The sequence below is a fragment of the Arachis duranensis genome, chromosome 3 (genome assembly GCF_000817695.3).
Source record: "Arachis duranensis cultivar V14167 chromosome 3, aradu.V14167.gnm2.J7QH, whole genome shotgun sequence".
NCBI lineage: Eukaryota > Viridiplantae > Streptophyta > Magnoliopsida > Fabales > Fabaceae > Arachis > Arachis duranensis.
In genome coordinates, this window is record NC_029774.3 from 128,419,485 (window position 1) to 128,441,843 (window position 22,359).

The following is a 22,359-nucleotide window of genomic DNA, read 5'->3' on the forward strand; positions in this document are numbered from 1 at the left end:
ATACATTTTCACATTAGTCTTGGAAGTACTCACAGAGCACATCCAAGAGCCTGTGCCATGGTGCATGCTTTTTGCCGATGATATCGTTCTTATGGGAGAGTCAAGGGAAGACTTAAATAAGAAGTTGGAGTTATGGAGAGAAGCTCTAGAAGTGTATGGTCTGTGCATAAGCCGTAGCAAGACGGAATATATGGAATGTAAGTTCAGTCTTAGAAGGGAAAACTCCAATATAGAGGTGAAAATTGGAGAGAACATCCTACGAAAAGTTACAAGTTTTAAGTATCTTGGGTGCATCATACAGGATAATGGATAGATTGAACAAGATGTAAATCATAGGATCCACGTAGGTTGGTCAAAATGGCAGAGTGCGTCTAGTTTTATACACGGCAAAAAAGTGCCTTTAAAACTTAAAGGTAAATTCTATTGCACCGCTATAAGACCGGCTATGCTTTATGGTACGGAGTGTTGGGCGGCTAAAGGAGAGCACGAACATAAGCTGAGTGTGGCAGAGATGAAGATGTTGAGATGGATGAGTGGTCACACGTGATTGGATAAAATAAGGAATGAAGATATAAGGGAGAGAGTTGGAGTAGCACCCATTGTGGAAAAGATGGTTGAATCGCGTCTCAGGTGGTTTGGACATGTGAGAAGAAGACCGATAGAACATCCAGTCAGGAGGGTGGATGAGATGGAAGATGGACAAAGGGCGAAAGGCAGAGGAAGACCTAAGAAGACCATCCATGAGGTGGTGAAACGAGATCTACATGTAAACGGTCTCTCTGTAGACATGATACATGACAGAGCACAATGGCGTCGTTTGATTCATGTAGCCGACCCCACTTAGTGGGATAAGGCTTTGTTGTTGTTGTTGTTGTTGAACAGGTATGAGACAATTTTGGGCAGATGATGAATGTTTCCTTCAAAATAGCGTGTTCTGGGCTCATAGCAAGTGAAAAATCAATCTGGGCCAACATCAATTCAGATCTGGGTAGTCCTATATGTTTCACTAATTCAAACCACATCTGGGCCCAATGTGAATGTTACATTCTTACTTGTGTGTTAAAGTTTTCATTAAAAGTTTGTTTATGGCCCGAACAAAGGTTTTGTTTTAATTTTTGACTTTGGTCCAAAATGAATTTCAATTTAATTCTGATTGCCATTCAAAATTTAAAATTAATTTCCTGTTTTATTTTTTAAAAAAAAAATCAAATAAGATCTTCTCTTTTATGAGGTCATGTCTTGTCAAGTCTTTTCAAATGATGATGCAGTTGCATGGTTTTGGAAAATTGCTTTTGGGTACGGTTACCAACACTCCCTCTCTTCCCTCCATAACTTCTCCTCAACCCTTCGGTTTCCTCCCTCTCACACCACTATCTCCCTTTCATCAAAAGCATCATTTTAACCAAAATGAGGAAGAAAGTCATTGCAAAAAGGGCTCCTCGTGAGAAGATTTACAAACTACCCACAAAGCCTTCCACTCGCTCTCAAGACCAAACCTTTACCCCTTCTCCTTCACCTCCTACCTCTCCTCCTCGCTGTGACCCCATGGCTCGAACCAAAAATACTCCAAGGTTCCCTGCCTCTGCCAAGCCAACGCCACCACCGAAAGTCACACCATCCAAGCCAGGTTCATCGAAACCAAGTTCATCCAAAGGAAAGTGGAGTTATTAAGTACCGTACTCTATGTCCATCTTTTCTGGCTGACTTACCTGATTTGAAAAAGAAAGGTTTTCCTTTTGTTGCAAACTTGGAATTTTTGGACTGGAATCACCTTTTTGACATCAAAAAACCTGTATATCCTCAGTTGGTCAAAGAATTTTATGCGAACATGACTTATCATGAAGGAAGTGTGCATTCTTATGTTAAGGGCAGAGACATCTTTTTAAATAATGAAACTGTCAGTGATGCATTGAAGTATACTGATGTTGGGCCTTGTGCTTACACTTCGGTTAAGTGGGATGAAGGTGTTGGAATTTCTTATCTTGATGCATTGGCTCACATTTGTGAACATGTTTCTTTAATTGATGGCATCACACCTACTCACAAAGCCCTGGAATATGAGCGTGCTCAGTTACACCGAATGGTCAACCACATTATACTTCCTCAAAGTGATTTATATCAAAGGGTTTTCTACACTGATACTCTTGTTTTATATGCCATTCTCACCAAAACTGAAATTTCATTTGCATATTTGATGGTTAGATACATGTTTGATTCTGTTAGAAGTGAAAAGGACAAAGCTCTTCCTTATGGCATGTTTCTAACTTGCATATTTGAGCATTTTGGTGTTGACTTGACCAATGAGAAATATGAAAATAGACATTCATACCTAAAGGGGGGTGGTTCAGTGAAACAGAACAAAGGACCCACTAGATCTGAAAGAGTCGTCCTAGATGATGAAGATGAGGACTGTGTCCCTGAGGATTCTCCTGCTCCTTCCACCGAGGGTACTTCCATTTCCACTGGGAAGAAATCCACTCGGCTAAATGTGGTCAAGGATGTAGCTCAAGAGTTTGTATCTCAATCAAATCACATGATTGCCATGAGCAAGGAACAAAGGAAGTTAGCTAGCAAGCATGAGAACTTTCTGAAGAAATCAAGGGATAGGGTGGCTGTGCTCATGACCTTCATTGATAACCTTAACAATGATGAAGACATTGCCACTGATGTTGAAGAGAGTGATGCCTCGGAAGATGGTTCTGATGCCTAAAATTTGTCTCATGAAGACTGCTGCTGCTGCTCTCGTTTTGTCTCATGAATTTTATTTATTCTGCATCTGTTGAACTTTTTTTATTTTTTGGATGACTGTAATAACTCTAAATACTGCTGCACTTTTGTTGGTTTAGTTAGAACTTTTGAACTACTATCTAACCTTTCCTTGCAGGATTTGCATTGATGTTTTTTGCTGACCCTTTGAGTTGTCCACCCTTGATGACAAAAGGGGGAGTAATGATGGGTATTTGTGATGTTGATGCAGTTTGTGATGTTGATGCAGCTACTAGTAGTTCTCTCGAATTTTTGTCTAATTGCTGCACTAAAATTAGATCTCACATGGGCTGATTATGTGATGTTGCTCATTTGATATCTCTTAGACAAGATAAATGTGTATAGCTCTTTATTGTGCTTTCTTTAAGTACAATGCATAAACAGGAACAAAGAGGAAAGCATAAATCCAGGGGGAGCTAATCTTGAAAAAGAAAGGGGGAGCAAAATAAAAGCATATGACAAAAATCAAAGGGAGTTTTCTAAACCTAACTCAAACTTATTTCCTTTTGATTATTGCTTAAATCATGTTTGTCATTAAGGGGGAGATCCAAGCTTGAAATTGTTTTCAATTTCCCACCATCTTTCTCCAACCAAGGCAACGTTCCTCTCCTCTCAAATCAGGTCATATCAAGACTTCAGAAAAGTAAGAAAGAGAAAGAGCTTCTTCCATAAGCCTTTAACCAAAGAAGCAAGAGAGAGAGAATTGAAGCTTGAAGCACAGAAGCTAAAACTGAAATCCCAAGCTAAATCAAGCTTAAGAAAGGTGAATCATATCATCTTGCATGCATCAGATCTTCATCCTTTCTTTCCTACTCTCTGCTCTATCCGAAAATGGCCTTGAAGGGAAATTTGTTCTCTGCCCTATTCTGCTGTGTATCTACGGTCTTAATCAAGACTTGGGGACCAAGTTGGTATTCAAGGGTTCAGATTTGGTTGATCATTGGAAAACAAGTTCGGTTACTTCTTCATGGCTTTCGGTCAAGTTATTTCGGTTACTCCTTCATGGCTTTCGGTCAAGTTGGAAAAGTCAGAAGGAAAGGTTCCACTTTGATGATTGAGAAGAAAAAGTGAGCTTGTGAGTTGGTGAAGCTCAAGGCTCAAGGTGTTGACCTTGGATGAAGAACCAAGGAACGTGCATGAAGATAAAAAGGAGCTTGCTGTTCATTCAGCAGCAAGGAGAGAAAACCAGTGAACCTGAAGTGTTTGTTCTGAGAAAGCTCTTTGAAGAAGTTCAACTAACTGGACAGTGTAACCTAATCAAAGGTGCATTCCGCCAGTATGAAGAACTGAATCAGAGGCTTGCTAATCTGGTTTTTCGCATAGCACAGAGGCTGTTGATGAAGTCAATCTCCTTCATGTTTTACTGATTGTGATGTATTTTTTTAAGCTTATCTTTCTGTAATTTCTTGAGAGAAAAGGCATTGTGAGAAAGCTTGAGAAAAAGCCAAGAGTTGAAAAAGGCTGAGAGATACACTTTAGAGAAAAGCCTAGAGTTATTTTCAGATTTCTATAGGTTGATTAAGTGTCTTGTATCTTGTGCCTGTTTGGTAACCCTTTCTTAGTTGGGATAGCAATAAGAGTGAATAGTTGAGTGTTAGCATAGCCAATGTCAAGTTAGGTTAGAACTTGAGTGTGAAATTGGTGTATGTAATACTGTTAACTATAGTGAAATTCTTCCATAGTTGTGGAGGAGACTGGATGTAGGTTGCATAGCACAAAGCAACCGAACCAGGATATATGCTGGTGTTAGCTTTTTCTTCTCTGTCATGTTCTGTTTTCTGATATTCATGAGACAAAAATAATTTGTCTCATAAATTTCCGCTGCTGAGTTCAAACAGAATCAGATTTGTAACTTTGCTTTAAAAGGGGTGAAAACAGCAAACCAAAGGAAGACATAGATTCAACCCCCCTTCTCTAAGCCTACCACAACCTTCACCCCTTTTTCCCAACAAAAAAAAGACACCCCGCTGCAAAACATCCTGCATTACACAAGATCTGGGGAAGGATTGCACCCCAAAGGGTGTAATGTAGGCAGCCTAATCTGATATAAGCATCAGTGGTTGGCTGATTCTAAAGCTTGAGTTCACGTGGAAACAACTTAACCGTTGTGAAAAAACTCCCTTAAAATTTTCTTTTAAAAAAAAACAAAATGAAAAACGCTTCACCTCGAAATAGTAAGGCAATATGGGTGCCACTTGAACCATAGGTGGCCAGAGACGAAAATAAGAGAAAGGGGTGGAGAGAAGGAGAGGGAGAAGGAATTCAAGCAACTTAACACAACCAGTTGAGCTATAATAGAATCAAAAGCTATCATAGAAACCTCAAGCTACAATACTGACGCTATTTTGTCACCCTCATTAAACTATGAAGGTCAACGTTATTGATAGCTTTACACCATCAACTCTAGGAGAAAGCTGATCAACGTTACTGACGAATTTCCTTTATCGCTTTGCACATCTGATAAAGAGATTCGCCTAAAATTCCAGCTCAATGGCACTCAGACACAAGAAAAATTCAACTACCCAAGAGCTATGTACACAGGCTACACATTTTCTTTTCACATACCACTATATCATCATTAATTTTAGTTCACCTAAAAGATTAATTTTATTTGCAAATTATCTTATGTATGATATCAAATGTGTTGTGAAGGGTCATCCCCTACAAGCAATACAATCTGTACATATAACTCAAGCTTAGGTTGTTTCTTATCAAAATCATACAAAGTAAATAAATATTCAGTTACATTGTATTCTATTTTTCATACCATGTGACACAATATTAAATAAATGCAGCTAAACTTTAAGATCAATCATTTATTAGATAATGAAAAATTTTAAGATCCATCATTTTTGTTTCTAATTTCTTCATTTTGGTAACTAACATTCACACCGCCCAAAACCAACATGTACAATAGCAAGAACAAAACCTTTTGCTAAAAATTGAATCAGCTACGCATGAACAATGTCTAAAGGCAACCATTTAATTTAGACTTTCTTTATGGTTTTATCTATAATTTTTATTTTTCTACGATTACCTGTCTGGATGCCCTTCATCTGATCTACTGCTCCTCTTAAAGATTCTACAAATCTTCTCATATAATCTAATCATTTAATTCTACCATCTTTCCGAAATAAATGGAACTCCAACTTTCTCTCTAATGCATTCATTGCCAGTCATATCATTCTCTGAATTAACATTCATCACAATTCTACAATTATGGCTTAATAAGGTCTTTGGTTCCTATATTTTCCTATATACATTCATTTTAGCCTATCACATTTTCATGACACCAATACACCTGGGGTGATGACTCAGAATTGTTTTAATATATAAGAAGAAAGAACACTTATGAACCCGAAAAATAGAAGAAAAATAGAATCACTGATAAATAATTGAAACAAAGTTTCCTCTAACATATATCAAACACAAATTGAAATTAAACTTCATTCAAATTCACAAAAAAATTGCCATGGAAAAGCAATAAAACAAAATAAAGTAAATAGAATCTGAGTTTGGAAAGAAGCAATCAAATATATCATATACAAGAGATACGGTGAAGATGGCACCTAATAGAACAGCGGGTTGCGCAGCGGCAGGGGAAGCTGGTTGCACGGCGAAGATGACGAACGAGAGAGACGGCAGAGGGAGAGGAAGAGACAATCGCAATAGTGGTTGAAAGAAGGACAAAATCCTACCAGAACAAATGGCTCACTTTGAATCTCAGATCAAAATAAAAGAGAAAAAACGTGTAAAAAAAAATTAATAAACATGGGGTCAATTTTTAATTATTACTTGTTTTAAAAATAAAAAATGGGGTTCAATTCATAATTATTTTTAGATGGGTTAATGATACTCCCATATGAAATATGGAGTAAGGAATCTGCGGCCCACATTTAATAGGTATTTTTTTAAGAAATTGATACTGAATTTAAATGTTAATAATGGAAAATAATTTTATTATATTTTATAACACTTAATATAAGAAAAATTTAAGGCACATTATAATTTATTATTTTTTGTTATTATTTTTAATTATTAATTTAATTTTTTTAATTTAATTAAATAATATATTTTAATTCATATTTTTAATATTAATAATTATTTAATAAAAAATAATAAATTATAATAATCTTCTTATTTGGTACAGATACAAATCATCTAAGTCAGAAGAAGTAGTGGTAATTGTTTCATAACTTTATTTCCCGAGAAGACAAAGTCATTGTAAAATGTTAAGAATTAGTATAAAATATTGAGGAATAATAATTAGTAATTTGTATGATAAATTGATATTTGAAAAGAGGTTTTTACTTATATACTGGATAGGAAGAAGAGAAGAATAAGAAAGGCGGCGGATGCGAGGCGAGGGGAAGAGATAGAAGAAGAATAAAGAAGAGGAAGTAGTCCCCATTCTCATATCCACAATTCACAAATTAGTTAGGCTTGGATGGTCAGTTTGGTCACTGTTAGCATAATACGCAGCTGAATAGCTATTACTGTTAGGTTAGGCTAGGCTGGATTGCCAATCCTATCTTTGTTTGTTCCTTGTACATTAGGATTGATGGCTTCTCAATCGGCGAATGTTTGGGTGCTGCTGGGGCTGGGTATCGCCGGCATCTTGCTTCTTACCAGGAAGCTCAAGCACACTGTCAGACAGGATTTGGGCGCTTTCATTCAGATTATGTTTTCATTCTCTCTCTCTCTCTCTCTCTCTCTCTCTCTCGACTTGACTTACATACTTGATTACTTACCAGATTTGACATAGAGGGACACGTCTCCACTTTCGGGCATCCTGATTGGGCACGCACCCATGAAGCTGCTTCTTCCACTTCTCCCGTAGTCTCCGCTCTCGTTGAAGGCGGTGCGACCTGCCTTGGTACCACTCTTGTCGATGACCTAGCATACGGGTTCGTAACGTTTCCTATTATTATGTTGCTTGTACTCTAAGTCTATGCGATTCATAACTCTAAGTCTATGCTTGGTACCACTCTTGTCGATGACTTAGCATACCACTCTTGGCCTTCCTGGGGTTATGAAATAGTAAACAACATGACATGCACTGCTGCACGGTATTGTGTGATTATAATTTCTTCCTAACATTACGCATTTGAGTGAAAACAAGTTGTTTTGGGCATCCTTATTTGCAGTATCAGTGGTGAAAATAAGCATTATGGAACGCCAACCAATCCTTCTGTGCCTGCTCGTGTACCGGGTGGATCCTCTAGTGGGGCTGCTGTGGCTGTTGCCGCCAATTTTGTGGATTTTTCATTGGGTGAGCATCTTAATGTCTTTTTCACTCCAATAGTTTTAGCATACATAGTATCTACTTCCATGACGTCAAGCAACTTTTCTGGGCACTTTTTTATTTTTGTGTGCCGGTGCCTTTGTTCCTTCTATAATATTATTTTTATGAAGGCTTGGTGCATCCCTTGCTCTTGTATTTGTTCTTAGAATCAAGAATAGGGTTTTCTTAGTTGCAGTCTAGATTCATGCAGAAAGTACTTCACAAAGATGTTTAAGACATTAAAGGTTCAGACATGGTTCATGTTTGGGCTATTTTGGATTGATGGGAGTTAAGGTGTGGAGTGCAATGGATTTTAAAGGAGTGGAGTTATTATTCTACTCCGTATGTTTTGATAGCAGTTAGTTGTGAAAAAGATGATAGAATCTTGACTAGTTGTTTGTTCAGGTAACTTGACGATCTATAAAAGCTCCAGCATGAGTAGAATGGGTAGCCCAGTAGAGAGAGGTAGAGGGTGTCCAAGAAAATATTGATAAATCCATTAAGAAGTAAGTGGATTGCCTATATACGTGGCTATGATAGGAATGGTGTTGTCATTTAGTTTCAGATAATTGATCCTATCTAGCCCTAAAAGGAGGTGTTGTTGTTACCGCCTTACAGCCACTCAGGATATTTTCAATTCAAAAGTGAAAGTGTATTCCTTCTATATTTGTTATTTTTGTTTAGTATTACAATATAAGTTTTGTATAATATTGACCAATGCTGATTTATTGCACCATATCTAACAGGTATTGATACTGTTGGTGGGGTGAGAGTGCCTGCTGGGTTTTGTGGCATTCTAGGATTTCGACCTTCATATGGTGCTGTTCCTCATGTGGGAATTATACCTATTTCAACAAGTCTAGATACTATTGGTATGAATGATCCAATTATATATTATGATCTGATCTTTGAGCATGTGTATATCGGTGGCTGTTACATCTATTTATTTATTTGGAATGATTAGTATACTTTCTTGGCTGAAAGATCAACCAGACGAGAAAATATATCTTATAATCACTTTTCATTTAAACCTCATGTTCATTTATTTGTTTTTAAAATTAGTAAATTCACTTGGTTGAAAGATCAAGCAGTGGAGAAAATAAATGTTCTATTAAGGTTACTTTTTGTTTAACTTTCTTGTATAGCTACTGTCATTGTTTTGGTTTATCAATATGGATCCTTTTATTATGTCGTTTCTGCATTTCTCTATTTCTTTTTAATTCTGAAATGCCCTTTACAGGTTTGTTTGCTAAGGATCCTCATATTTTGTGTCGTGTTGGCCATGTACTCTTACAAGCACCATTTGTAACTCACCGGAATCCCCGGCAGATAGTTGTAGCTGATGATTGTTTTCAGCATCTAAATGTTCCTCTTGAAAGGAGTTTGCAGGTGGTGATCAAAGCCACTGAGAAGCTTTTTGGAAGTATGTCCTGCAGGGTGTTTGCTCTTGTGTGTGTGTTGTTTTTAAGCTAAATTTTGTTGCTTATTAACTAACAGAACAATAACTTATAAACATTGGTTGTCTTAGGGCAAGTATTGAAGCACATAAATCTTGAGGACTATATAAGTGCTAAAGTTCCTAGCTTGAAGGAGCACTCTAACCAGAATACAAATGGTGAACTGAAATCTTCATTAAAATTACTTGCCAACATTGCTCAATTCCTACAAAGGTTAGTTGTTTTTTTGTGACGTGAAAATACTGTTATAATTTGTAACTTTTACGGTAAGCACTTGATTAACAAGAATAAGTTGCTTTTCAATGTCGTTTGAACTTTTCATTTTCATTTGGTGTGTATTAATCACATCTGTGGAAGTCGTCAGTTATATAGTGTGATTATTATCAACCTATTGTACAGGCATGAATTCAAACTTAAGCATGATGAATGGACGAACACAGTAAACCCCGATCTTCATCCAGCTGTCTCAGCACAATTACATGGAAAGTTTGAGGTATCCGATGCAGAGATAGAAAAGTCCAAATCTGTTAGAAGTGACATGCGTGCTGCTCTAAATATGCTTTTGAAGGTAATGATTGTATCCCTCTCTGTATCCAACTTTTGTCAAGTCCTAATTTAACATAAGTTTTCGAAGTGGATTTGATCTTTAATTTGGCTGCATCTCCAAGTCCACAGTCAAATTTATCTTCAAATTCTGTTGCTATCTTACAAATGCTTATAGTGCGAAAAAAAAAAGGTACCCGATGCACAAGCATCCCGCTTTCGCTATTCAGGGTTCGGGGGAATGCCTCTCCCAAAGGGAGTGCATAATAGTGTGTGATTGTTCAAAATTAAATTTTGCTGAATTTCCGCAAACTTAGGGAAAAAGGTCACTTAAAAAAACACAGATTGAGAACAGATACCATTCTAAACAAGTTACTGAATTTATAGTCCAGTCATACCAAAATCAAATTCATTTTTCTATAAAAAAGCAGTCTTGATATATTAAACATGATTGTGCCGAGTATAATTTGTTTTGATGCTTTTAAGGATGATGGAATTTTGGTGATCCCAACTGTAGCTGATCCTCCTCCAAAATTGGGTGGGAAGGAGATCCAGTCAGAGGATTATCAAAGCCGTGCATTTAGACTGCTTAGTATTGCTAGCTTGTCAGGTTGCTGTCAGGTAAAATTCTTCAGGTTTGGTTAATAAGTGCCCTTGGTGACTAGTGTACATGTTAAGGTTTCTAATGTAGAAATCTATAGTTGAAAACTAGAATGTTCCAAGTTTTCAAAGAATTTATATATAAAAAATATTTTAGAAGTTTCTATCATGAGTAACCTTAAGATGTGTTGGCACTTCCGCACTTGCCAGCAAAAACCCAAATTTTTACCATGCCAAGGGAAAAAAAATTCAAGTCATCATCTGGTGCTCTTTTTAGTCGCTTTTCTGACCATGCTATTCAACTTTTCTCTATATTCTGCTGTTTTATCCTTTCAGGTCACTATTCCACTAGGATTTTATGATAAGTGTCCTGTTTCAGTGTCCTTAATAGCTCGTCATGGTAATGATCTCTTTCTACTGGAGACTCTAGAAACCATGTATACAACTCTTCAAGAGCAGGCAGATGTTGCTTCCAAGGCTAAATCATCAAGAAATGTTGTCAGTAAGGAAGAGTCTGCTGAAATAGCAAAAGAGAAGGTATTGCTGTTATGTGAACAGAGGATATATTCAGTATTTGTTTCAATTATGGTTGTGTGATGTGATCTTTTATTTATAAATTAATGTAGTTTAGCATGCCTTTTTTTTTTTAAGTTTGTGGTGTGGTTCCTATATTGCGGTGTATTTTTTATGTGATGTTGATGCATTCATATGAATATTTACAACATTCATCTAGTACATATAAGATTCTCAGCTATGGTTAACATCTTTAAGTGTATACCTTCCTTCTCTTCTGCCTGTATCTTGTATGGAGCCATGGAGACAATTCTACTGCAATTAATTGATGAATTTCTGATCACCGTGCTCTTAGCATTTTTCCTGTAGCACAAACTTGGTTATCAATCCGCGGAATCTTCATGATGATGCTGTATGACAGAACTATTCAAACTGAAAAGTGAACTTTTGGTTCTCCATAAATGTTGAACTCAAACTTTGATGGGAATTTAGGTGTTAACCTTGTCTATTCAAACATGTCAAACCATAAATAGTCAGAAAAGCTGAACTATCATAAAATTATTTTATATTATCTGTGTAGGTCCTCTCATCACCATGGGTAACCTCAAAATATTCTTTGTAAGCCTTCAGTCCTTAAAGAAATATCTGCAATAACTTCTGCACTTAAATTTTTCAAAAGATTCTTTGTAAGCCTTAAGCCAATAAGGTGTATCTGCTATTATTTCTGTACTTGGATAAGTATATTTGATCATTGAACTGGTTGGTTTTCATAAGCAGCTCCTGGAGTTTTTATTGATCTCCTGATTCATTTTATCATTATTTCTCACTTTGTTCATGTTCTTCTCCTTAATCCCTCTTTTTTCCTCATCACTTAATGATTCAGGGAAACCAGGCCTACAAAGATAAGCAGTGGCAGAAAGCCATTGGGTTTTATTCAGAAGCTATCAAACTTAGTGGCAATAATGCAACATACTACAGTAATAGGGCTCAGGCTTATCTAGAACATGGGAGGTAGCTTCTCACTCTTGCTAATTTTCTTCTCAAAATTGTATTACAAACATTTTGATGTTCTTTTCTTGGCTTATCCAGTTATCTCCAAGCTGAGGCAGACTGTACAAAAGCAATTAACCTCGACAAAAAGGTGAGTGTTGTTTTCAGATAATGTTGAACTTGGAAGTGTATGATGTCATTGTGATTTGTGACTGATGATTTGTCGTCATAGATTATGCAAGAACTCGTAGACTTCTTGGCATATGCATGGATGACATTTTGTGGCAAAATAGAATAAGATTCTTTGTAATTCTGAAGATATTTACATTGTATATTGGGTGCATGCCATGGTTTACAAAATTTATCTACTTTGCTATGACACGAATAATTAAAAGCTTCGAGAAAGAGAGATTTAGTAGCTCTGCTTCTTCATCAGTTGATACTTGCAATGAATAATTGAGCATTGAGCATGATTATCAAGCAATTTGTTGGTAACATCCCTTCAATACCTTCATTTTACACAGAATGTAAAGGCCTATTTCCGTAGAGGCACAGCTCGAGAGATGCTAGGCTTCTACAAGGATGCAATTGATGGTAAGATATTTCCTCCTTCTAACATTTATGAGAACCTTGTCAATATCATTTCTTTCATCCCTTCTGACATTCATGGTAGATGTCCATTCTGGAGTATTATTTTACACATACATGTACATCATACATAAGATTGATCCCCAACCACTAGGTAGTAAATGGATTTAATTTGTTTTTATTTCTTTATTTATGTGCTTCGACTATACTTCCAAGTATTTCTTTTAATTTTGAGATGGGTTTTAAAACATTATGTTTTGCTGAAGATTGAACCGTTCCTATGCTTGAAATTCAATGTTTGTGGTGAAATTGCATTTGAATTGTCAAATTTGTTGTAGTATTAGACAATTACATGTGTGTATGTCTAAATAAGTTTCTTGTGTTAATCCTAATTACATGTCGATAACATTAAATTTATTCTGCAGATTTTAAATATGCCCTTGTGCTTGAGCCAACGAACAAAAGGGCAGCTGCAGCTGCTGAAAGGCTGAGGAAGCTATTCCAGTAGGCTTATGGCTGTGAAATTTGAACACAAGGTCGAAGAAGGACAAAAGAGAAGGGGTTGGGGACTTGGGGGTAGGGAGTAAGTGATCTTAATGGTCTTTGTAGGGATGGACAGTAATACCCCAGAACCATTTAGGCCTTGAAATGATTGATTGGTATGCGGTCCTAGTTGCAGTGCGATAATCACACAGGAGTAATTTGATATGTGGTTTCTTGCGGAAAAAATGATGATGATTCTTTTGTTGTTCACGGCAAAGGCTAATTATAGACGTTGAAACTTGAAACGTGTATTCTTAGGTGTTATTGACACAGTGACGTGTTATTTCTATTTGCTAGAAGGATCCCCAATTTTGACCACGGTTAATTTAGTTGTATTGTAATATAGTATCAGATATTAGTCAAGTAAGTTGGATGCTTTTTCCCAATCAATAATTCTATGTTGCTTATTGTGCATCTGCGCTTTTTTCCTTGGGTTGCATTTAGTTGGAACTAGGGGGGACCACGAGCAGTGGATACCTGATTACTTGTCCGAACCCGAATCGAACCAATTAAATTGGTTTTGGAACCAACGAGTAATTGGGTTTAACTCGAATCAAACCGATGGTTTTTGTTTGTGATTGGTTCGGGTATTAGTTTTGGGGGTGCGGAACCTGAACCAACCCGTGAACTCGATCATATATTAATTAAATAAAAAAATTGATGTTTAATTAAAAAATTTATAATTTCATTAGACAAAGATTATTCACTATTAATATGTTTAGATTTTAATGAGTTTAGTTTTTAATGTATTTAGTCTTTAACATGTTTAGATTATTTCTATTGATGTTATTGTTGAATTTTTAAGATAAAAATTTGGTTTTTTTATGAATTTCAAAGTTATCGGATTTCAAATTATCCGAACTTAATTGATTTGGTTTGGTTTGGGTATATATACAAAAAAATATAAATCTGAATCAAATCGAACCAATTACATTTTAATCGGTTTGGTTTTAATTTTATCTTGAATCCGAATCAAACTGACCCATGCTCAGGCTTAGTTGGAACTTGGGACTTGGGAAGTTAATGGGTGAAAATTTTAGGTAGCTTTTGGTGGAGAGACTGAGGCTAAGAGACAGGGATTGAAACAAATCTCAGTATTCTGTTTGGTGCAAATGGAAGATAGGAATTGAAACAAGAATGAAACTCTAATTTAATTTGCACAAAGGGTAAAATTGAAATTAATTAATTGAAATGAAAATATTTTACGTATAAAATGTTATTAAAGTTTCAATCTCCATCTCTAAAAATTTCAGTCTCCTGTGTCCCTACTTTTTAGAGGTACTGAAATACTGAAATTTTAGAGACAGAGACAGAAATTTTAGTACTAGTCTCTGAACTAACAAACACGATACTAAGTCTCAGTCTCTCAGTCAGTACCTGAAAACAAACGCTACCTTAATGAATGAACTTTAAGTGTATTGTTACGTAATAGAAATCTGGAACATCAATGGCAGATTTCAACAAGGTCAGTAAGACGGTAACCTCACTGGGATTAGAAAGATGCCCGTGTTCCAGAATATATTCGTATGGAAACATTTACACAAGAGAGAAAGAACTTGGAGATCGTCATCTCGTCTTAAGCTAACGTTTGCTTGGACGATCGACAAACAAAATCATCGTCTCAATCAAATGCTAGAAGCTCATCCAGCTGTTCGTCTGTCCAATGCGGAATTGTATTTTGTGGATTTGAGATCACTCTTTGTCCTTCTAAGTGGTTTTTTACCTCGGTTTCTACACCAGCAGATATATGAATCGAATTTTTTGTTAAAGAACCACCGTCTCGAGCACTGCATGCTAGGTTTAGATTGTCTCCTTCAGCTGATTTAGGTGGATTGTGCTGGCCGTTCAACTCAGTTTGGAGCCCATCACCACAGGTTACTTCTTCAGGTCGAACATTATCCTGTTTAAATGATAAGTTCTCTCTTTCGAAAACAGATTTTTGGTTTCTGTTGTTTCCATCATCAGAGTGACAGCTTGGTACAACTAAATCTTCTCCCATTTGTTTGTGAATATCTACTCCTTCTATAAACTTTGAGCCTAAGCTGAGGTTAGTCATGATTCCTTCAGTTCTTTCCTGTGGCAGAGCAAATGTATTGTCCATCATCCGTGACTCTTCATGTCTTTCTTCTGTAAGAAACCTTGAATCTAACCTATTACCAATCAAGATTCCTTCAGTTCTTTCTGGTGGTAGAGAGAATGTCTCAGCAGGCATCCTTGACTTTTCATGCCCTTCTCTTGCAACGAGCCTTGATTCTATTCTGTGATCTTCAGTTCTTTCCTTCTCTGACAGAGAGAATGTATTGCCCAGCGTCCTTGGTTCTTCATGCCTTTCTGTGGCAAAAGGCAGACAACAAATGAGCAGATATGGATTTTCTAAGACCTCAATCTTGTCAGTTAGCCATTGAAGTGAGGGGGAATCACCACTTCCGAAGGCAAAGAAGGACCAAATTAAGGAACTTGAGCTATATCACTGACATATATAAACATTAAGTAAATACCCATATCTGGTGTAGTCTGCCTCGCTGAGATAGAAGGATGAATTTGTCCTGATAGAACTCCGTTGTCATTGCAGAAAATCTGTATAGCATAAACAAACAGAAGCAACATGTAGTCATATAAATGACCTCATTCTTCAAGGAAAAAGGAATGAGTCTGGATCCAATTATCACAATCTAGTGAGTAGTGACATAACTGATTAGTTTCTTTACTCATGAAGCCAATCCATCAACATTCCGCACTAACGGAATGATATGTTGGGAGGTAAAAGTTTAATGGAGGAGATCGATAGATAAATTTAGAAATCAAACTCACCCATGAAAATTTCAACCTCATTTTTTAAGTTCCAAACTAACTAACTCTTAGTTAAGGTACGAGTGTAAATATGGAGGTTAGACTTTTGTAGATTAGCTTTGCTATATAACTATACTTACAAGTCCAAATCCCAAGTCCCAATACCCTAAACCCAATCCATGAAATTTTCTACCCTTATATGACACATATATGAGAGAAATTTGGCTCAACTCAACGGTTGATATGTGCTGAGAAATGGAAAACCCATGTTTCTACTTACAGAGAATAAGGGATAAAAAGCTGAGGTCAAAACATAGATGATCCCATACCTTGAGTATGTTACGCAATGTTATGTTGAGATAACAAGTCGAGCGAGTGGGAGCAAATACAGCCACCTGAATTGGGGAAGGTTTTCACGCAAGCAAGGAAGCAAAAAAAGTAAAAAAAGATCAATACAAATCATGAACCAGAAACGAACTCAACATGTGTAGGATGCAGAGAGCCAAGCAAAGAAATTGACCTTTTGGAGGACTACAACTGAACCAACAGTTATATCCTTCCCATATTCACTGTGGGAGAAGGTTTTATGGTGAACACTGGCACTAATTGTTCCCGTAGGGTCCTGAAATCAAAATTTAGAGACTCAGATATGAGTAGGTAAAGCATGAGTTTAGTTTACGAGAGAGTAGGGGCAAAACCTTGAGGGTGACCATCATGTCTCCAAAACCATTGGGAGTGCACGATTTGATAACAGCTACGACCAAAGGCACTCTCACGACATTTAGATGCTTCTTGATTGAGTTCAAAGGCGTCACAGAATCACTCTCTCTGTCCAGGGAACGAAGGAAATGGAAGGCGGAAAGCCACGCATTCGTGGTGAAATCGTGATCGCTTTCGTGGCCGTTTTGGACGACGCGGCGAATGAATTCTTGTGTGGGAAGAAGGGGCTCTTCAAGGGGAGCTCGGGATCTCCGGTGCATCATGGCGGCCTGAACGGCACCGGCAGGACCCGGAATGAGCGGTGGCGGTGGCGATGCAGAGTCGGCGTCGATTAGGGTTTGGGATTGGGATTGGTGTTGGATGGAATTGGAATCGGAATCGGAATTGGAATGGGAGTGGAATCGCTTGCAAGGGCGGAGAAAGGATGAGAGATCAGAGTCGTCGACGTCAAGCTCTGCCCATGGTTCCAACTCCATTCTGCACTGACTATGTACAGCGCCAAACAGAAAATTGGTTAACGCGGGAAGCTCCAGTCTTGTGGCTGTGGTGCCTGCCAATGGGCTCTTGGGCTTGGATTCAAATATTTTTGGGCTTGAAGGGCTAAGATCTTCGCCATTGTCTGCCTTTTTTACCTTTAGGCTTTCAGCATACCTTTAAATTGTTGATACTCAAGTGCAATCGACTTCATGTAAAATTGATATTTAAGAGTCGTTAGATAATTTGACTGATTTAACTAAATTTTTATCTAATGATTCTCAGATATCAACTTCACCTGAGTTTTCACCTAAATTGTTATTTCTAGCTCTTCTTTTATCATTTTTTTTAACATGAATTATATTTTAAAAAATAATGCAAATTCACGCACAATTACTTTTATGTGAAGTTGTTAATTAAAAATTTTTAGATAACAATTAAGTCAAATATATCAAATTATTTAATATTTCTCAATTAACAACTTCACATGAAAATAACTACACTAAAAAATTGTTATTCACATATTTGATTAAAGGACCCCGACCCAACACTATAGTCAAGACTTAAGTAAGACAAAAAGGCCCAACTCAAATATTGGCCTTCACCACCTACCCGACCTCATCGAAAGAGGTCGGACTTGACATGAGCTGACAGATAACACTTATTAAAATAAGTAACTGCCTCTAAAATTTTTTATCCACTTTCAGAAGCAATATTCCAACAATCCTAAGATAAATGGACGGTTATCCACCTTCAGAAGTGGAACTACTCCAACGGTAGTTATTGGATCACCACTATAATACACTGACACACTCAGATAAACAAAGTTTCAATACATTCCAAACCTGCTTACCCTTTACTAATTTAAGCATCGGAGTGTCTTTGCAGGTACTATCCTCCATTTTTTCAATCACACAATTCAGATGGCGACTCCTGAACATACACAAGTTGGAGACCCCTCCACTGACGTTTTGACCAATCCTTTAAGCCCAATTCACCAATCTCAAGTTACTTACGTAACAAGTTTGCTGTGAATAATTCTAAAAATACTATTCAAAAATATATATGAGGTGGGGGAGGGAGGGGATACATATAACATATAGGAAAAAAATATTTGTACTATGCTCTTATTTTAAATATATATTATTAATAATTTGTTAAATTTATATAAGAATAAACTATCATTTTTACACATGAAAGTTGAAAACGTTGACACATCAATTCATAGAAAAAGAAAATTACTATTTGTATCTATAAAATATGGGTTATGCACAATAAAATTATCTAAACATTAAAAAATTATTAAAAAAATTCTAAATTACTCTTATCATCATCATTTTCAATTTTTCATTGAATTCAGAACAGAATGCTACCACCTAATACTCCTATAATAATCAATTGTCAAACTCAAACAGGTTATGTGAGAAATGGAATGAATTGAGCAATCCTCACCTTAGTTAAACATTGAGTTCAATGACCACCACCTCATTTTTTTCATCATTATCACCACCACAACCACCACTATACCTCTATCATCATCTTCTTCACATAAAGCAACAACAACAACAGTAAAAGCAAAGAGAAAAAAATAAAGAAGACAATGACAGATTCACGTAAGAAGGAAATGCTATGAATTGAGAAGGGAGAAATTTGTAGTTGCGGTGTGATTTCAAACAGTAGAAGAGACACCACAATTTTAAAGATAGCACTTCCGTAAGTCATTTTCACCTCTCTCAACTTTTTCTTTGTCACTTTCGTAGCCCAACTCATCCATGTTCTTCATTGCCGTGGATTTTCTATTTTTATTTTCTTTCACTTTCTATAACTCAATCAATACAAAATGAAAGGAGAAAGAGAGAGAGAAAGAGAGACTCTAGCGACGACAACAAACTCAGAAAATGAAAGGAGAAAGAGAAGATGGATTAATGGTGGTGGTAGTGGTAAGGTGATGAGTAGATGAGAATGATTAATGATAAAAATAATTTAAAAATTTTATGTAATTTTTTAGTGTTTTGATAATTTTATTATATAAAACTCATATTTTATAGATACTAATGGTAATTTTTTTTATAAGTAGATATGTTAACATTTTTAACTTTCGTAAATAAAAATAGTAGTTTATTTTTTATATAAATTATATATTATTAAAATTTCTTTTGACCGTATTTGTCTAAGTTACTAATCATAAGTAGGTTTAAGATTTGTTAGATTTCTCGAAAAGACATCTTGCTATGTTTATATTTTTATAATAAATATCATTTTGACATCGGTGTTTTTTCAATAATTAAATATATTTCTTTATTTTATTAATTAAAAATTTTAAATACATAGTTAATTAGTAAAAATTGTATTTTTATACAAATATTAAAAGTATTTAGTATATGAGTATAGTATTTTTTTTTTTAATATCGATCACATAATATATTCTATTCTGTACATAATTTTCTACCATTCTATTTTAGCATTTGGCAACTTAATCTACACAATCAGCATCAAAAGAAATAACTAAAACGTTTCAAACAATATAGGGATAAGTATGATTTTGGTCTCCAATATAGGGGCTGAAAATTTATTTCGTCCCTCGCCTTTTTTCCGCTTCAAAATAGTTCCCAAGATTTCAGTTTATTGTAAAATGGTCCTTCGGACAAAAATACCCCTCCCTCCCTCAACCAGAAACAGAAGCTGAATCGCAAATGCAGGCAGAGGACCCTTTCCCTTCTCCCTATTCCCGAAACAACACCCCCTCCCGCTTCTCTTTCTCCCCCCTCCCCCGTCTCGGCAGCGCTGTGTTTTCTCCCACCACCACCACCACCACATCATCATCATCATCATCAGAACAGCACCTAAACCACCAGAACAGAACCACCACTACCATCAGAACCTACCACCACCACATTATCATCATGGTCATCATCATCATCATCATTATCATCATCATCATAAATTCACAACAATATTCCACAACAAATTTCAACTATAACAATATTCCACAACAAATTTAAAAAAAATTCAAAATTTTCACAAACAAATCAAGTTCACAGGAGAAGAAGAAAGAAGAAGAAGAAGAATTGGTGGTGCGGTGGTGCGGCGGAAGAAGAAGAAGAAGAAGAAGGTGGTAGTGCGGTGCGGTGGTGCAGCGGGAATGCAGTGCGGTGGTGCGGCAGAACGGCCTTCTTCTCCCCTCCCCCTTCGTATCCCTTTCTTTCTTCTTTTTATTTTTTAATTTATTTTATATTTATTTTATTTTATAATTTTTTTAATGAAAGATAATTTGGTAATAAAAAAAATAAAATTGGTAAAAAAAATAATTTTAAAACAATTTAAAACCTTGGGGACCATTTTAGAACGAAAAAAAGGCTTAAGACAAAATAAATTTTCAATCGCTACGTTGGGATCAAAATCATACTTATCCCAACAATATAACACTAGAGAGTAGAGACCTCTGCTCTTATTCTTTTTGTATTCAAAGTTTCAAACAACAAAAGACACGTTCTTTTTCTAACACTCAGTCAAGACTTGACTTTGGATTGTTGGTTTTATTTTTTTTAATGTTTTGAAATTCATTATTGATGTCATGACCCATGATTGAGAAAAATGTTAAATTTCAGTATTTTTCTTTTATACTTATTCAAACTAATATTGTTAAATCAATTATGATAGGTGTGTATTAAAAATTAATCATCATTTTTCGTTGTTAGACCACACATTATTACAAATATATATAAAAATATATGATAATTAATTTTTAGTGTAGACATAATATTTTTGTTGTTTGGCTACAATCTACAGATGTAATTTTTATGAATAAATCCATTGTGTAATTTTATACATAAAATTAATTTATAAAAATGGATACTTCATTTTCCTTTCCTAATCATCACACACATTCTTTGATGAATATTAAGAGAGTAATACTTTCAATATAAATAAAAAAAATTACTAGTGTTGATTTAAATATAAAATAAAAAATATTTATCACTTAAGATAACAGAAAATAAAGGAAATTAACAGACGTTAATTTTTTCCATCCTAGGATATATCCACAATTTTTCTTTGGTTGATTTTCAATTTCTTTTTTTCAACAGAGTAAAATAGGTAAACGCTTATCCGTACAAATTGGGGATTACTGGATTAGGGGTTGAGACTTGAGAGCGAGGCGAAGAGCGTGAATGAGGGAATCGGATGTTCCGCTCCTTCCTCTCCAAAACACACATACCCACATATCCGCCCCCTCCCCTCCTCCTATCTTTCCTCCTCATTATTAATATTATTAATTATTAAATTATCATTGCATATATCCCTCGTAACGAACTCTCTCTCCCCCTCCCTCAGGACAGGGTTTCACTTTCACACAACTACCGCTATTCCTTGGCAACATCCTAACAGAATTCTGGTAGGCCCTATATTATTAGTTAGTATTATTATGATTTTCAACTCTGTTTGCTTATATTTATTTATGCTGTTCGTTGCACAAAATAGATATTAAAAAAGGACGGAGAGGGAGCAGCTAGGAGATTATTATTATTATTATTATTATTGTGATCAACATCAGCGCCAAATTAGAGAGTCCTGCAGGGAGAAAAGTGAATAATCATGATGAATGACCTGATGGGGCTTCTTAGGATTCACATCAAGCGTGGTGTGAATCTGGCGGTTCGTGATGTGAATACCAGTGACCCATACTGCGTGGTTAGGATGGGGAAGCAGAAACTCAAGACACGTGTCATAAAAAAGGATGTTAACCCGGAGTGGGATGAAGAGCTTACCCTTTCCGTACAAGATCCCAGCGTTCCGTTCACGCTGACTGTGTATGACCATGACACGTTCACGAAAGACGACCCCATGGGGGATGCCGAGTGTGACATACACCCCTTCATAGAAGCATTGAAGATGAACACTGAAGGCCTCCCAACGGGCACCATAATCACCCGAATACAGCCTGGCAGGCAAAACTGCCTTGCTGAGGAGAGCCGTATTACTCTCGTCGACGGCAAAATTGTCCAAGACATTGTCCTTAGATTGCGACACGTCGAATGTGGTGAGGTTGAACTCCAGTTGCAATGGATAAATATTCCTGGATCTGTCATGTGA

The 22,359-nt window shown here is 36.2% G+C and overlaps 3 protein-coding genes across 3 annotated transcripts; 2 read left to right on the forward strand and 1 right to left on the reverse strand.

Moving 5' to 3' along the window:
- The first annotated feature begins 7,281 nt into the window (after nucleotides 1-7,281).
- On the forward strand, nucleotides 7,282-13,698 carry LOC107481569 (translocon at the outer membrane of chloroplasts 64). The gene is made up of 13 exons (XM_016101844.3): nucleotides 7,282-7,449; nucleotides 7,521-7,673; nucleotides 7,914-8,038; nucleotides 8,797-8,922; nucleotides 9,291-9,473; nucleotides 9,579-9,720; nucleotides 9,907-10,075; nucleotides 10,537-10,671; nucleotides 10,987-11,187; nucleotides 12,047-12,174; nucleotides 12,253-12,304; nucleotides 12,678-12,747; nucleotides 13,167-13,698. The coding sequence occupies exons 1-13, from the start codon at nucleotides 7,328-7,330 to the stop codon at nucleotides 13,247-13,249; spliced, it is 1,689 nt and encodes a 562-aa protein (XP_015957330.1). The 5' UTR covers nucleotides 7,282-7,327; the 3' UTR covers nucleotides 13,250-13,698.
- A 989-nt stretch (nucleotides 13,699-14,687) lies between these two features.
- Nucleotides 14,688-18,170, reverse strand: LOC107481568 (uncharacterized). The gene is made up of 7 exons (XM_016101843.3): nucleotides 18,122-18,170; nucleotides 17,991-18,072; nucleotides 16,773-17,445; nucleotides 16,595-16,696; nucleotides 16,404-16,469; nucleotides 15,783-15,861; nucleotides 14,688-15,615 (listed from the first exon to the last, which is right to left on the reverse strand). Exons 1-7 carry the CDS (start codon nucleotides 18,168-18,170, stop codon nucleotides 14,906-14,908), a joined length of 1,761 nt encoding a protein of 586 aa, XP_015957329.1. The 3' UTR covers nucleotides 14,688-14,905.
- Nucleotides 18,171-21,431: 3,261 nt separating this feature from the next.
- On the forward strand, nucleotides 21,432-22,359 carry LOC107481567 (protein C2-DOMAIN ABA-RELATED 4). The gene is made up of 2 exons (XM_016101842.3): nucleotides 21,432-21,661; nucleotides 21,748-22,359. The coding sequence occupies exon 2, from the start codon at nucleotides 21,862-21,864 to the stop codon at nucleotides 22,357-22,359; it is 498 nt and encodes a 165-aa protein (XP_015957328.1). The 5' UTR covers nucleotides 21,432-21,661; nucleotides 21,748-21,861.

Coding starts and splice junctions, on each gene's coding strand:
- LOC107481569 (XM_016101844.3), top strand. CDS start 7,328: ATGGCTTCTCAATCGGCGAATGTTTGGGTGCTGCTGGGGCTGGGTATC. Junction 10,672..10,986: donor GCTTGTCAGGTTGCTGTCAG/GTAAAATTCTTC, acceptor TTATCCTTTCAG/GTCACTATTCCACTAGGATT. Junction 12,748..13,166: donor CTACAAGGATGCAATTGATG/GTAAGATATTTC, acceptor TTTATTCTGCAG/ATTTTAAATATGCCCTTGTG.
- LOC107481568 (XM_016101843.3), bottom strand. CDS start 18,170: ATGGAGGATAGTACCTGCAAAGACACTCCGATGCTTAAATTAGTAAAG. Junction 15,862..16,403: donor CATTGCGTAACATACTCAAG/GTATGGGATCAT, acceptor TATGCTATACAG/ATTTTCTGCAATGACAACGG. Junction 15,616..15,782: donor GCAGACTACACCAGATATGG/GTATTTACTTAA, acceptor CTTTTGCCACAG/AAAGGCATGAAGAACCAAGG.
- LOC107481567 (XM_016101842.3), top strand. CDS start 21,862: ATGATGAATGACCTGATGGGGCTTCTTAGGATTCACATCAAGCGTGGT.